Source organism: Ambystoma mexicanum, chromosome 13 (assembly GCF_040938575.1).
Source record: "Ambystoma mexicanum isolate Mex_15411 chromosome 13, UKY_AmexF1_1, whole genome shotgun sequence".
Classification (NCBI taxonomy): domain Eukaryota; kingdom Metazoa; phylum Chordata; class Amphibia; order Caudata; family Ambystomatidae; genus Ambystoma; species Ambystoma mexicanum.
In genome coordinates, this window is record NC_090938.1 from 368,850,661 (window position 1) to 368,865,482 (window position 14,822).

The 14,822-nt window shown below is 41.3% G+C and overlaps 1 protein-coding gene across 8 annotated transcripts in view; it reads left to right on the forward strand.

The window, feature by feature from the left end:
• RPGRIP1 (RPGR interacting protein 1) overlaps positions 1-14,822 on the forward strand; it is a 638,645-nt gene that overhangs the window by 265,175 nt on the left and 358,648 nt on the right. For all 8 annotated transcript variants that reach the window (XM_069633891.1, XM_069633894.1, XM_069633896.1 and 5 more), the window contains one exon: positions 9,240-9,689. In XM_069633891.1, coding sequence (XP_069489992.1) covers positions 9,240-9,689 — 450 coding nt within the window. The remainder of the gene's footprint in view (positions 1-9,239; positions 9,690-14,822) is intronic.

The following is a 14,822-nucleotide window of genomic DNA, read 5'->3' on the forward strand; positions in this document are numbered from 1 at the left end:
TTGTATTGGATCACCTATAACGTCTTTTGAATGTAAAGAGTGGCTAGTGTATTCTTCATATAGGTTTTCACTATTTTGTAGTTCAACCTTTTCAAATCCTCGCAGGTTTTCATTTACAGCTAGATGGATTGAATTGATATGTTTTTCAACATTTACATTTTCATAATGTTTACTGTTTGCTTTTAACAATTTTAAGCATTGGGACACTTTGTGTAATCAACAAGTTCTTGGCATATTATTTTACTTTTTGGTGGCACTCCATTAATTAAAACAAATAGCACATCTTACAACGAAAGATTCAACATTATCATGTATATTTGTCCTGTAATGCTTTTGTTAATCATTAGCTGATCTTTTTCCTGACTATGGGTCTCATTACAAGTTTTCTGGTATCCTGGTCGTAAATCCGCCAGGATATCAGCAAACTGTATTACTCTTACCGACACTCAGTCTGGTGGAATATCCACCAAATTCCGAGAGCCGGGTGACAGTGTAACTCCCCATTCCTCTGCTCGCCATGGCGGGGTGTGCCTTTATTACAGAAGCCGGTATTTCTGGGACCTGTAATACTAATTCTGCCAAGAAGGTGGTGGAATGACCTCCAGCTTTTAGCTGGAGCTATTCCAGCCACCTCACCGGCAAACTCGTAGCTTGCCGTTGCAGTAATGTGCCGGTAAACGTTAATACCAGCACATTAATACAGCACCGGGCAAATCATAATGAGGGCCTATGTTTATAAGCGTACATTTGTTTGAAAACAACATACTAATTTAATAATTATGTGTTTGTATAAGTTTAAATATTGTCACATTTTTGGAATAGGTTAGGGTTTCATATTGTTTACAGTTGAATACATAGGCAGCTTATTTTCGTGTAAAGATTTACAACAATTTAAACACATTGTTATATTTTCTTCATACATAATAAGTCCAAGCCGCATATTATTGTCCTCATTGCGTCATTTTGATAGACATTTTACAGTATGGGCATCTACAACATTGACATACATGCAAATGTTGTTTGTTTATTTTATCAGTGGTGGAAATGGAAATAATGTGAAGGGGGATCCCACAAGGGCTGGGGTGAGGGCAGAAAATGTAGAAACTCTGGGAGTACAACAACCAATAAATCAATCTTTGATTGTACTACCTAATGGTTTACCAACAAAAGACAAAATAATTTGGTAACAACTAGTCCATTTAAACAAAGTTAGACAAGCCCTACAATAGCTAAAGGAAAACAATGAATGCTACAAAGATATAAACATAGAGAAAAACATAAGAGAAGCCACCCAAATAATTCAAGATTCACCAGCAACTGGCCAATTTGATCGTGTAGGTGCTGTTACTGCAGCCAACATTTTGGACCAGTATACAGTTCACCCACTACACTCCAAAAACACCATTCAAGATGCATTAGAAACATATCAAATGCGTCAAGTCAAAGGAGCCCCAATGAACAAATGGGGAAAAAGTATAGAAGCATGTTCTTTTCCTCTACTCTTTCCTATAGGAAAAGGAGAAAGATATGATGAAAGGTCCACACAAATTAGTGCATCAGAATATCGCTTTTTACAAATGTATTATGAAGACCAGAATCAGACCTCTCATTTTTTAAACATGTCCGCTACCCAATTGCCTCAAAAGATAAAAGACAACAATGAAGTTTTGCAGTCAAGTATGCAAGCAAGCGTGATACAAAAGAATACTGGTTCCGATGTAACGCTGATGAACGTTGTATGCTAAGGAAGCTAGGCCCACCCACATGGTTTGTTCCTTTAAGTTGTGCAGAGAATGCATTGGAAACTTGCACGACTTCTTACGCACTGCAAACCAAAACAAAGAGGGAATAGGTATAAAAACACCAGGAGAACTCTGTTCTCTTGACCCTGTTATTGTATAAAGGTACTTTCACTGTCGCTTCATTACTATGCTACACTTTATCTCCAATAAAATTACCCTTTTGCTCTCAGAAGTGCAACACTTCTTTTGGAGATTAGAATATCAATCCAAAGGAGTATCACACATCCACATGCTTTTGTGAATAAAAGATGCTCCCAAATTTGTCCATGACAGTGACACCACTTTATTACAGTTCATTGAAAAATACATTAAGTTCGACATACCTTCAGAAACTACAGATAGTGACCTATGTACACAAATATTACAATTCCAAAAACAAGTGTGGCAAATAGTGCCGACGTAGATATAAAATGGTGTCTGTAGGCTGGCAGCGATAGGGATATCAGACCCTGTGTTGGCCTGTTTCACCTCCTGTTTTGTGGTGTTCCCCAGGGCTCCGCCTTCTCCCCAATGTTATTTAACATCTACATCTGTTCACTGATTGCTCTCATCCGCTTCCACGGCTTTAGTCGCTATTCTTACGCAGAAGACAAACAAATCCTGGGCCATTTCACCTTGATCAGAATGGTGGGTCGTCTCACTTGTATGAGTGTCTTTTGGCCGTGGGGGAGTAGATGAGTACCAGCTGGCTCAAGTTGAATGGGGAAAAGACGGAGGTCTTGGTGGTGGGATCCCCTGCCACCCCTGAATTACGGTCTTCTTCCTTTTGGCCTGCCTCTCTGGGGCCCTTCCTATTCCAATTACAGTGGTGAAGAATTTGGAGGTCTATCTGTCTTTATCGCTGTTTATGGCGGCACAGGTTAGTGCTGTGTGCCAGTTTGGTCACTTTCTGCTGCAAGTTCTTCGATAAGTTGTGCCCTTTCTTCCAGCTCGTCTGAGCCCTCCAGTAGTGGCTGCACTAGTTTCTAGTAGGATATACTACTGCATTGCCCTTTTCTTGGCCCAGCCGGCTGGTCTGGTTCGACGCATGCAACTTCTCCAAAATGTAGCGGCCCGAGTTGCGACTGTTACCCCCTATGGCGCTCATATCAGTCCGGTATTGCGTCATTTGCACTGGCTTCCAGTGCAGCAATGGATTCCTTTTAAAATCGTTATGCATTGTTCATCGTGCAGTTTATCAAGTGGGGCTGATATGTCTTCAGGATAAGTTCCTGACCTATGTTCCTAATCGGGCCTTTCGCGCTAGTAGTGAGCGATTGGTGGTTGTTCCCAAGTTCCGTCTCCAGAGAGTGGGTTGCAGAGCCTTCTCTGAGGTTGTGGGTAGGCTGTGGAATAGTCTCCCCCTCAAGCTTAAGTCCATCGAGACTCATTTGGCCTTCTGCCGTCTTCTTAAAACTATACTCTTTTGCTGATTTTGTTTTCCTGCACTTTCTCTGCTATGTACTACTCCGCGCCATGGTGCCTTCGGGCGTACATGCACATAATAAGTATTCATAACATAACATAAGCACAAGATTCCATATAGCGGAATGGTGTGTTGCTAACATTTTGATGTGTTGGAAGGTGCTTTGCAACCAGTTCCTAAAATTCAGGCTAATGAATGTCCTCGAAGTCCAATGTGGCTGCGCACTAGAGTCCATGGTTTGTAAAGTTTTCATTTTACTTTTATCTGTTAGTTTCACATAGTGATTGAGGAATCGTCATAAAGATGTAAAGGATTGTTGGCGTACGTTACAAATTAAGCTCCATGTCTATTTGTAAACTGGACGGTTTGTTTGGGTGAAAGGAGTATTTGGTTGAAAGTTTGTTGGAGACGTTTTTTCTATCAGGGTTTCTTTTGCCATGATGGGGTCTCCTACCATTTCATACTCTCGACCATTACCGTCTATGGCAATTGGTATTTGTTGCTCTTGTTTATAAACCTCTTCATTGAAATATGGTTATGTGCTGCTTGTGTGAATCCATTCACCTTCACAGAAGTTTGAACAGGTATCTATATTGACATTGTGCATGTTTAGAAGTACTTTCTGAAATGTATTGATTAATTTAGTTAGTGGTTTCATTCTGTTTAAAATTAATATAAACAATTTTCTCTTTAGTTGAAATGTGCTGTCAATTAGAACTTCGAGGATTAGTCTCCTGTAGAAGTTTGTATGGGTATATCGTGACTTTTCCGCTGGTTTTATAAGATTGTGAAGAACTCTACAGTGGGAAATCTTTTGTAACATTAATTTTTTGGATTGCTTTACGTTGCCTACGATAACACTGGTAGATACAGTGTTAGGTTCATCAGTAGGTCTGCTTTTCTCTGCATATATTTTTTTACTTTTAGTTTTTGCAAGAGGGGCCTTACCTTTTTTAGATGTGACTGGTTTACATTTGTTAAGTAAAGTTACTAGCCCTTTTGTTTTAATGTTTTCTATAAATTGTTTTAAAGGTGGATGACCATATGGTTTGCTTTTACTCTTATTTGCTAAATTTTTCCTTTCTTTTCTACGCAGTTGCTTTTAAGTAGATATTTTGTTGTGTCTGTTGGGAAAAGAGAAAGTTTGGGTTTGAAAGTTGTGGAATGTGTATGTATGTATTGTGAATGAATGGGTGTGTGGGTGTGATTGAAGAGGCTAATGCTGTTTGATTGTGAGATGGCATACTAGGTGTGGTTTGGAAGGTTGTGAGAGTAAGAGTCTGTACAGGTGTGATGGTGTTGTTGGGTTACTGAGTAAGGGAGTGGTGGGGTGATTGAATCAGTAGGGACATTCTGATGTTTTCAGGAAAGCAGTGGGTGTTGCAATGGTGGTGTTAAGGTGGGAATAGAAAGAGACTGAATTGTGCACTATAATGAGTTAGAGTGAAAGAAATATTGGTTCAAAAAGGGTGTCTGAAGGTAATGTATAGTGGAACTGTACTGTTGCATTTATATATTTTTATTTGTGTTTATGTATTATAATAATATTTATTGTGATTTAGTTTACATTGAAACTTTACACATTGATATAGCTTTTACGTAAGAAGAAAAAGAAAACATATTTAGAGTAAAAATCATCATAAAAAGGGAATACATAACAATTTAGCTACAAAGTTATAAATAACGAGAAAAAATACATCAAATTCCCTAAACAATCAAACCATCATGTCTTCATCTCATAACTTTTAGAAAACAGTAGTTACGGTTTTAGCAAAAAGGCATACAATGCCTCATAATAGCAGCTAATCTTCAGGGCGAGCTTCCAACATATAGTTAACAGGAAATAATGGTTTACCATTATAATAGTTTTTGCTTAGATGCACACCCGTGATAAATGGCGGGGTCAATTAGGCTTAGACAGTAACTGTTCAGTATTATTTGTATTTATTTATTGCATTTTGTATAAAGTGCCACTCGCCCGTAGGCCTCAGGGCGCACACGGTACATTAAAGTATATACTTTGTAGGATATGAAGGGTATTATTTATTTGGTACTTGTCTTTGGCAATGTCATTCTTTCCTGTAATTGTAAAAGAAAGTTAGTGGGGATATGTGGTAATGGTGAAGTACTTTTAGTAAGCAAGGTTGTTATTTATGACGGTAGGAGGAGTTGTTGGGAAAAAGAGTTACTGAAATAGCTGGACATTTAAAAATGTTTGTTTTTAGGAGCATTTTCATGAACGTTAAGAAATGCATATGTGCATTTATAGAAGCTCTGCGTGTACTCTCTTTGTAAAAGAGGAGAAAGGTTGATGGAAAAGATTTGCAGTGCACCTTTAAATGGCACTTGATGTGTGGATGTTTAATATGTTAGGAGTATATGCATGCTTGCCAACATGATGCCTGCTAATCTGTAGGTGTTTATGTAGTCGTAGATTTTTTGGTTGTGTTCTGGGATTTGTAGTTCCACTTTTCACATTATAAAAGTCGCAGATTGTAGAGAAAAAAAACGGACTGGATAAGCACCTACAGATTGGAATGGGTGATGTTGGGATGTATGCATGTGCTGCCAACATATTAAACTGGCACACACTAACTGCCACTTAAAAAAATCATCTACAAATTTATTCTAGTTCCTTTTCCTTGCTTTTATGAAAAAGTGACACAGTGCTGCTATAAAGGCACATATGCATTTTTTAACTTTCATCAAAATGCTTTTAAAAATAAACATTTTGAAATGCACAGAATTTTAAATGTTTCATTCAATATAAATGTCACAGTTTTGAATCTTCAAGTCCAGTTCATTTTTTTCTTTGCATTCTGTTACTTTCCCCACTTAGCAAGCCCCGCCCACCTGGTGCCTTTCTGGTTGCCGCTCTTTTTCCCTATTTAAGGAGCCCTCCAGCCTCTTTTCCTTTGCAGATGGGGAGCAGGTGCAAGTGGATCGAGGTCACCTGGCCTAAGCACCACCCACCTTCTTAGCCCTGCCTCTTCCTTCCTACTCTTAACTCTTAGATCAAAGGCGTCGCTCACCCGGGTGTCCGAAGCGAAGGGCAGATGAAGAAAAGGGCAATTCCTGTTTGGACCTGTTCGGACCAGGAGGACCCAGGGCCCGAACCCATGCTTAGACAGCAGGTAAGCATGCACCAACATGTGTTTACTCCCTCTGTCCCCACAGGCCATCCCCACCCCTTCTGGTCCCCCTGTGATGTTCCCTTGTGCCCCCCACCCTTCTCGCAAACAGGTGTTGCCTGTTTTGCTTGATTCTTCTACCCTGCTCCCCCTCCCTCCCCCTCTAGCCTACTTCTGCAGGAGTCTGTCATGATACATTCTGGTTTTACCATCACCGTCTTGTGGCCAATGCTGGACTTGACTTTTATGGACTTCATTGTTTCATGGTGCGTCACCCTTTCTCAACTCTCATGCTGGACTTTCTTTGCATCTTGTACTCATGGTGGCCCTGAATCATGCTGTTCCAATCTTTATCTTGTATCCTGGCTTGCAACATTATATGTTACTATTGACTTCTGCAATTGTATACGCTCGCCCCTCTTGCTTCTCCACTCTTTTTCACTCTTACTCTCTGTTCTCTCCTCCTCTCCCTTTCTCCCTGTTCCTATCTCCTCCACTCCTACCTTTACTTTCTTCTATGCACTTACTCTATCAGAATTGTTCCTGGACCTAGTATGATAGCAACCTCGTCTGTCTCCTCCTCCCCTTTATTGTTCCCCCCCTCCAGCGCTATCTGAAATGTCATCAGGCCTAGTACGATAGTAGTCGCTTGTTTTGTTCCTCCCCTCCCTTTCTGCACCCCTCTCCCTCACCTTTTGTTTTTTTTCCGGCTATATCAGAAATGTCGTCAGGCCTAGTATGGTAGTAGCCTGTCTGTTTCCATTTCCTTCCCACTCTCCCCCTCCCTTCCTTATCTATGTCTTAGCTCTTGCACTATTTTAAATGTCATCAGGCCAAGTACGATAGTGAATTTCACATCCTTACTGTTCATGGTCTCTAAGAAAGTCATTGTATTTTCCCTTGTTCCCTCCCTTGCCTTGAAGCGCTTTGAAACACATTGTGTATAGGCGCTATGTAAATGAACTATCATATCATACTTGTATAATCGGAGAAGAAATGTAATTGGAAGTCACAGAATGCAAAGGCAAAAATGAAGACTTGATAATCACCTACAGATTGGAATGGGTGATGTTGGGATGTATGCATGTGCTGCCAACATATTAAACTGGTGCACACTACGTGTTACTTAAAAATGGTCTACACAGCTATTATATCTGCTTGACTTTCTTTTATGAAAAAGTGACACACGGTGCTCCTGTAAATGCACATATGCATTTTTTTACTTTAATGAAATTGCTCTTAAAAAGAAGCATTTTTAAATGCAGAGCATTGCAATTATTTGCTGCTTCATGTGAGCAGGTGCAGAATGCTATAATGCATGGCATTTTCAAGAGTGGTTAAAAGAGAATATGCTTATTGAGAAGCTTATTTCAGGGTAAGTAGCAGGAACCCTCTCTCTCTCTCTCTCTCTCTCTCTCTCTCTCTTTCTCTCTCCCTCTTTCTCTCTTTGTTAAAGGGACGTTATGATATGTTGCGCTACTAAAAACCTATGAAATTCAGTAAATAAAACTTTGTTAAAGGGACGTTATGGTTCGAAGTAAAACCGAAAAACCCCAGAAATGTGCCAGTTATGGTAACCTAAGCAACCATAACTCGCGCCACCACTGTGCACTGCTAAGACTAACACCCAGGACATCAAAGATGACATCACAAATGTCATTGATCAAGAAGAATGTGTTGGATAGCCATTGATCTGTGTTTTTCTTTAATGTTAAACCACTGGGTGAAATTAGATCTTTTAATGCTCTGGCTTTGGAGAACGCTATCTTTGGCTCATTACTCAAGATCTCACTCATATCTCTATCAGCTTCCAATATTTGCCTGTGTTTATGAAGAACACTCCTGATTTGTCCTGCCTGTTTACTGTATTGAGTGATAAACCTAATGGGTTGTTTTGTTAGCTTTTTCTCTTTAGAAACTAAACGAAGTTCACTTCTTGCTCTCTTATTAGTCTTGCTAAAGGCTCCAATAATACTTGTGGAGGTATAGCATCTCGATACTAAAGCATGCTCCCATATTTTGTTAGCCTCTTCCTCATAATCTTGGTTAAGTGTACAACTCTGTTTGGCCCTTATCAGATTGAGGATGATGACTAGTAGCACGTTAAATGGAATTGGAAGATGTGGGTTTCCTGTACAGTTTACTACAGATTTGTTTTATCTTGAATAAAAAGCTTGACATCTAGGAACACCAATTGTGTTGCACTATAAGTGCATGTCAATTTCATATTGACGTCATTTTTATTCTGTTCCTCTACATACTCGAGCAGTGCTCTCTCAGTGCCTCTCCATATAATGGAGATGTTATCTATAAACCGATACCACCTTATTATGTGTTCTAATTGTCCCTCATACTTGTCTGCCCATGCCTATTGTTGTTCCCACCACCGCCTGTACAGATATGCATAGGTAGGTGCTAATCACGAGCCCATGGCAGTAGCACATTTATGGCGGTACAGCTGTTCTTCAAACAAAAATATGTTATTGTCTAAACAGAACTGTAGTATAGTTAGAGGTACTTCATTATGTTGTTTGTAGCTGACCGATTTGCAATCCAAAAAATGTTTACAGGCTAATAAACCATATCGATGTAGAATGCTTGTGTAAAGCGAGACTACATCTAATGTCACCATTAAACAGTAATAGTCCCATTGCATGTCTTGTATTTTGCTTAAAAGATCTGTAGCATCTCTGATGTATGAATTTAGGTCTTTAACAAAAGGTTGAAGAAAGTGGTCCAAGTATTTTGAAACATTTTCCTATAAGGAGTATCTAGAAGAGACTATCGGTCTTCCCGGTGGTACTTCACTGTTCTTATGTATTTTGGGAGTACCAATTTCTTAAGGTACATTTCATTACAAATGATTGGACATGTGTCATTTACCCTTGATATCTGTTTCAGGGCAGCTTAAAGATATAGCCTATGGAACCCAGCACCAATCCTTCAGACCATCACTACCTTCAGATGATGAAACTGTGGCTGACGAGGTGCCTAAACTGCAGCGGGGTGAGAACCTCTTCGAGTTGCACATTCGCCAGGCCCACCTGACCTCCGAGGCACTGAGGCAGGCAGGTGATCTAAATCCTGCCATCTTTTGCACCTATGCCTTCTATGACTTTGAGACACACGCCACGCCTGTGGTGCATGGCCCACAGCCAGTCTTCTCCTTCACCTCCCAATACGCTGTCCGTTTGGACGAGCCCTTCCTGCAGTATCTGCAATGTGCCACTGCCCGTCTGGACCTGCACATGGCTGAGGCAACGGATCATCGAATGCTGGCTGCTTGCTTTCTGAAGTTTGGAGAGGTGCTTGACAGCGGAGACTGTGTCCACGGCACAGCAGAGCTGAATGGTATGTGGTAGCAAAACTAATGACTTTTAAGAGGGAGGGAGGAAATGGTGAGGTATTTTGGTCAGCGTTAGGAGTTGTCAGTTGAATACCCAAGTGACGACCAACATTGCATCACCGGGTGCATGCTGTGTTATCTCTGCAGCACTTGCAAGAGGCCAACTACTGTTCTTACTGTTGCATTTGCTGATCAAAGGGCAAATGAGCCAGGTAGTACTCTTAGAGTACCCTCTGATGGTAAAGCTAGAAAAAGTACTAAATTAGACAATCTCTGTAGAGAGCTATCCAAGAACACCTCTTGACGGCACAGCCATAACAAGACATTAAAGGGTGCTGTGAAACTAACCACATGTATTCGAGAGCCTTTGCTAATGAGGTGCAACATTGGGATAAATGTGTGAGCAACAGGGATCTGGTCATTTTCACTCTTCATTAGCAACCGATTTACTGGCAGCTAGAGGTAGATACCAGAGTGCCATGGAGAAGGGGCCCCTTACTTACCTTTCGTAGATGCGCAGTACTTGTCAGAATTACTATGCCTTGACTATTGTTAGAAATCCCCACCCATTTAACAGAGACGTTTGTGAAGAGTATGCAATACAGATTTTAAAAAAGAAAAATTCCACCTGGGTAATTTTGATTATCCATTGTCAGGTCATATCAGCGGCCCTTGTCAATGTTCTCTGCCTCTATTCATTTCAAGGGAGAACATTCAAAGTGCAGACTTCCTTGTTAGCAGCTGTTCTTCCCTCCCTTTTGAATCAAGATCGTCCGCAGTCTGTCATATCCTTCCGAAGAATGGAGTGGCTTTAATTTCCTATGCAGCACAGCCAAGAAATAACCAAAGTGCACCATTCTGTCCTGAATGCTCGCAAAGGCCCACTTTATTCTGTTTAGTTCAATCTCTTATGTTCTATAGACACTGTCTTGACTTAGTGGCCAAAAGGGCAACGTTGTTCCGTGCCCCAGCCTGGTTGGCTACTACTGGCTTGCAACTGACCATCAGAATCAGGAGTGTGTGAAAGTCTGCATCATTACTAATCCACACACATTTCTTCTAACTAATCCTTCAACAACTTCCTATGGCCACAGAATGGTACCCATAGAAGGAGATGGCTGCGTTGTGTCAGACCAGAAGCCTCGTGGTTCTTTTGCTCCACTACACCAAGGCTCCAGATTTGACAGGTACCTGTCCACTTTACTCCCTGAAAGCAGAATACTCCCAAGAAAAGGAGTCCTGTCTTTGATGCCACCTGAACGGCTCTGTGCATATGTTCAGGTCAGCAGCAACCACAGAACGTGCCATGAAGAGGCAGTTTATATAAGAATTTATATTATGATCCTCATAGCCCCTTAAAGATAGAAATGCATACATTTATTAACAGTAGTCAGTGGGTTTGGTTAAGAGCCAGGGTCACCTAGGAGTGGGATGACTGAGAGTATGGCTACTATACTTGGTTCAATTTTGATGCAGAAAACGAAAAGTCTTATCACTTCTTTGCTCATAGGCAGAACAGTGATTAATGAACACATTTAAGTAGACACGTGTTTCGACCAAACAGATGTCCTTATCAAGGCTGTCATGAGTATACATGTTGTGCAGTTGATAAATGGTTGTAAGAACCACACCCGTTTGGTGAAACCCAAGGTGAAGTTTAATTGCACCTTCCAGTGTTCATGGTGTTTAGTTCAGTTGTTTTGTGACATGTAGGAGTGCATATTTTAGTGTTGTGACAGTTGTTAATATAATAATGTTTAACCCAGGTTGAAAACATTGCAATGAGTGACATGGTATGCAACAGGTTTTACATCATAGAGGTGTCATTTATCATGACATGGTTCGAAACATGGATGTTTAGCGAGGTTAATACATGTCAATTCGGTGTGTGGCACCAGGAAGAGGGAGAGATGGGAAGAGAATAGCTTAAGTATCCGGCCATGAGTTGTCTGATCGATATGCAGTGCCAGATGCTCTGGGTGCTTACCGTGTGTGATATAGATAAGTACAGTTGAAGTAGGAGCTCTTGAATAAAGACTGCGGTTGGATAACCTGCATGGCAAGCATACATAATCTTTCGTTAGGGGCTGTTTGGAAAGCAATAGTGATGTATAGGGTTTGGGAAGGATTCATAGTGGAAAGCGAAGGTGTGTCAGCTGCAATGTTAACGCATGCTAATGTGTGCCCACCCTAGTAGTCTAGTTGAGCCACTTGCTGAGAAATGTTCGCCAGTCACATCCTGTTATATCATCAGAGTTATATGGAAAGGGGGGTTTCCATTAGTAGCTGTGGGCCGCTTGGTTTTGCATGGCCTGAAAGCATGGGGTCAGTGTGCTATGGCTGGCTGGGGGAGGCTGCGATGAACCCGGTCATGTGTGCACTGCTGCTGTTAGTTCTAATTATTATGGAAGGCCTATCGTGCAGGTTTCTCATAAAGTGGTCAGCATTTTGAGCGGTGCAGTATCAGTTGGATAGTTTGGAAAAAGGCAGTGCTACCAGTTATTTTGTAACAGTGCCGTCTGGTAAGTGCATGACTATAGTCAGGATGGGCTAGTAGAAACGTTAGTAGTGAACGGTTTGGTGAATTTGCTCCCCTAGGTTGGGTGTGAAAGAATATGTGGCTACAAATCTAAGTGTGGGCTCACGATCGAAAAATTAGGGGGGGGGTGATCAAATCGCTGAAGTACCGGGTGCTGAGGACCTACCTGAAGGCCTGGAAGGCCTCTGCACAAAGATGAGTGATAACAGCGATCTTGTGATGCCGGACGCCATCTTTGTTGGTGGTTTAAGAACTGTATTGGGTCACATGATTGGCCCATAGGAACCGATGCTCTGATTGGTTCAGAGATGCTTGTATGTCAGATCTCCATCTAGAAGAGTGCTTTGATAATTGAGCATTAATGATGTTGATTAACATGTATGTCGGGGACTTGTTAGGTCTGATATACGTAGGGAAAGAAGTTGCATGTTTAGATGAAGTAAAAAAGTGAACGATTTGCATTCATTCAAAGTGGTTGGCAGTTTTAGGGGTGCAGTACCAGTTAGATAGTTTATAGAAAGCATTGCCTCTGGTAATTTCCTAACGGAGCGGTCTGGTAAGTGCATGGCGAATGTCAAAAAGAGCTAGTAGAAAAGTTAATGGCATGGTGAATTAACTCCCCTTAGTTGGGTGTAAAGGAATGTGTGGGCGTAATTCTACGTGTGGCCGGCACGGTCAGAAAATTAGGGGGGGGGTGATCAAATCGCCGAAGTCCTGGGTGCTGGGGATTTACCTGAAGGCCTGGAGGGCCTCTGCACAAATATGAGCGGTCCCAGCGATCTTCGATCCCGGCCGACATCTTTGTTAGTGGTTAAATAACTGTATGGAGTGTCAAATGATTGTCCTGTAGGAACAGAGGCTCTGTTTGGTTCAGAGATGCTTGTATGTCGGATCTCCATCTAACAGAGTGTTTTGATGATTGAGGATTAATGATGTCGATTAACGTGCATGTCGAGGACTTAGGTCTGATGTATGTACGGAGGGAAGTTCCATATTTAGATGAAATAATAAAATCCATTATTAGCATTCATGGCCGTGATAAGGATCCTAATGGTGTGCGGAGTAAATATGAATAGTCGCAAGAACCCAAGGGGCGGTGAGGGAAAAAAAACCTTGCCACGTAGTGATTGATGTATTGTAGATTTATAGTGCGGACTGCGCCAGAAGCTAAAAGGCAATATTTGTAAGGACACATTGTTCTTTAATATGGAAGGAACTGAGCAGGGCAAGTCTAAAGTGAATGCAACGAGGAGCCATAGGAAGGCTGTGTGTGGTGTTGGTCTGGGTTACAAAGGTAGATAAAGGGCTATCAGTAATTTGTTAATTCGTTAAAATCGGTTGTGGTGCTTTAGAGGAAAACATTCAGTTCATGTTCAGTGTCCAAGCCCTTGCTGACACACCTATATTTACATATTAGTTTAGCTTCTCTTTGTCGAAGTCTGAGCTCACTGTCCCCTCCTCATATATTGCAATTGACAATTTCCAGCACAATGAACTGGATGTCCCTCTTGTTGTCCAGCTGGTGAATGTCTTGCTAGTGTGTGGCCAGAGGTTATCTGCCGTCCTGGGAATTTAGTAGGCTCATAAATTCTCCGATTCTTGTACTGAGCTCCCTGCTGGTACTTCCAAAGTAGCCATCAGACCATACCTATCAGAGGACAATTATGCCACGGTGGCTAGGGCAACTATCTTATCCCGATTGGATTATGGTAATGCCCGGTTGGGCAAACACCAAATGCCTTCAAGTTTACCTGATCATACAGAATAATGCGGTCAGAATTATTAAGCGCATTCCCAAATTCGACCACATTAGCAATTCCAGGAAAGAGCTGCACTGGCTTAAAGGTGAAAATAGAACTCAATTTAAGGCTCTCACCATAGCACACTGGTGTATTCATGGGAAGGCACTGGGTACCTGAAACCTAAAATACAGACATATGTACCTACCTGCACTCTAAGATCAGCTGATCAAAACAAGATCGCAGTAGCTAAGCATAAACGCAAGCTAGGTTTAGGTAAATCCTTCCCGATTGTTACAGCAGGTTTGTGGAATAACCTGCCTATCAACATAAGAAGATAAGCAAATTATCTACCCTTCCACAAGCAGGTAAAGACTCACATCTTTAATTAACTGCCGTCCTAAAATCGCCCAGATGATCGCTTAGACATTCGCTCTGTCTCGTTATTTGTGTTGTCCCAGGTGTCCATGTATCTGCGCCCCGAGACTTGCAAGTTACCTGCGCATTACAAATTAATAGAAATAGAAAAAAAATTAAATTTACAAACACAAATGACAAAATAGACCACAAATTGTGATTTACAGTTAACACATTGTTCGATCTTGTGACATTGTGTGTCGTTGAAAAGTACAGACTGCATTAAGTGCATGTGGGCACGTAGAACGAGTGCCGCATTTATGGAAGCCAGATATTTTCCAGGCTCTGAGCCAGTTTTGGCTTGCCGGTTGAAATGGTGCCATATATGAGGACCTTATTATCGTTCTTAATGTTGGTGCCTTTGTGAAGGAGAATTGTGGTCTTGCTGAGATCCATTTGTGGATATCTTGATCTGTGGCTAACGCATGCCAGTGTTTATTCTG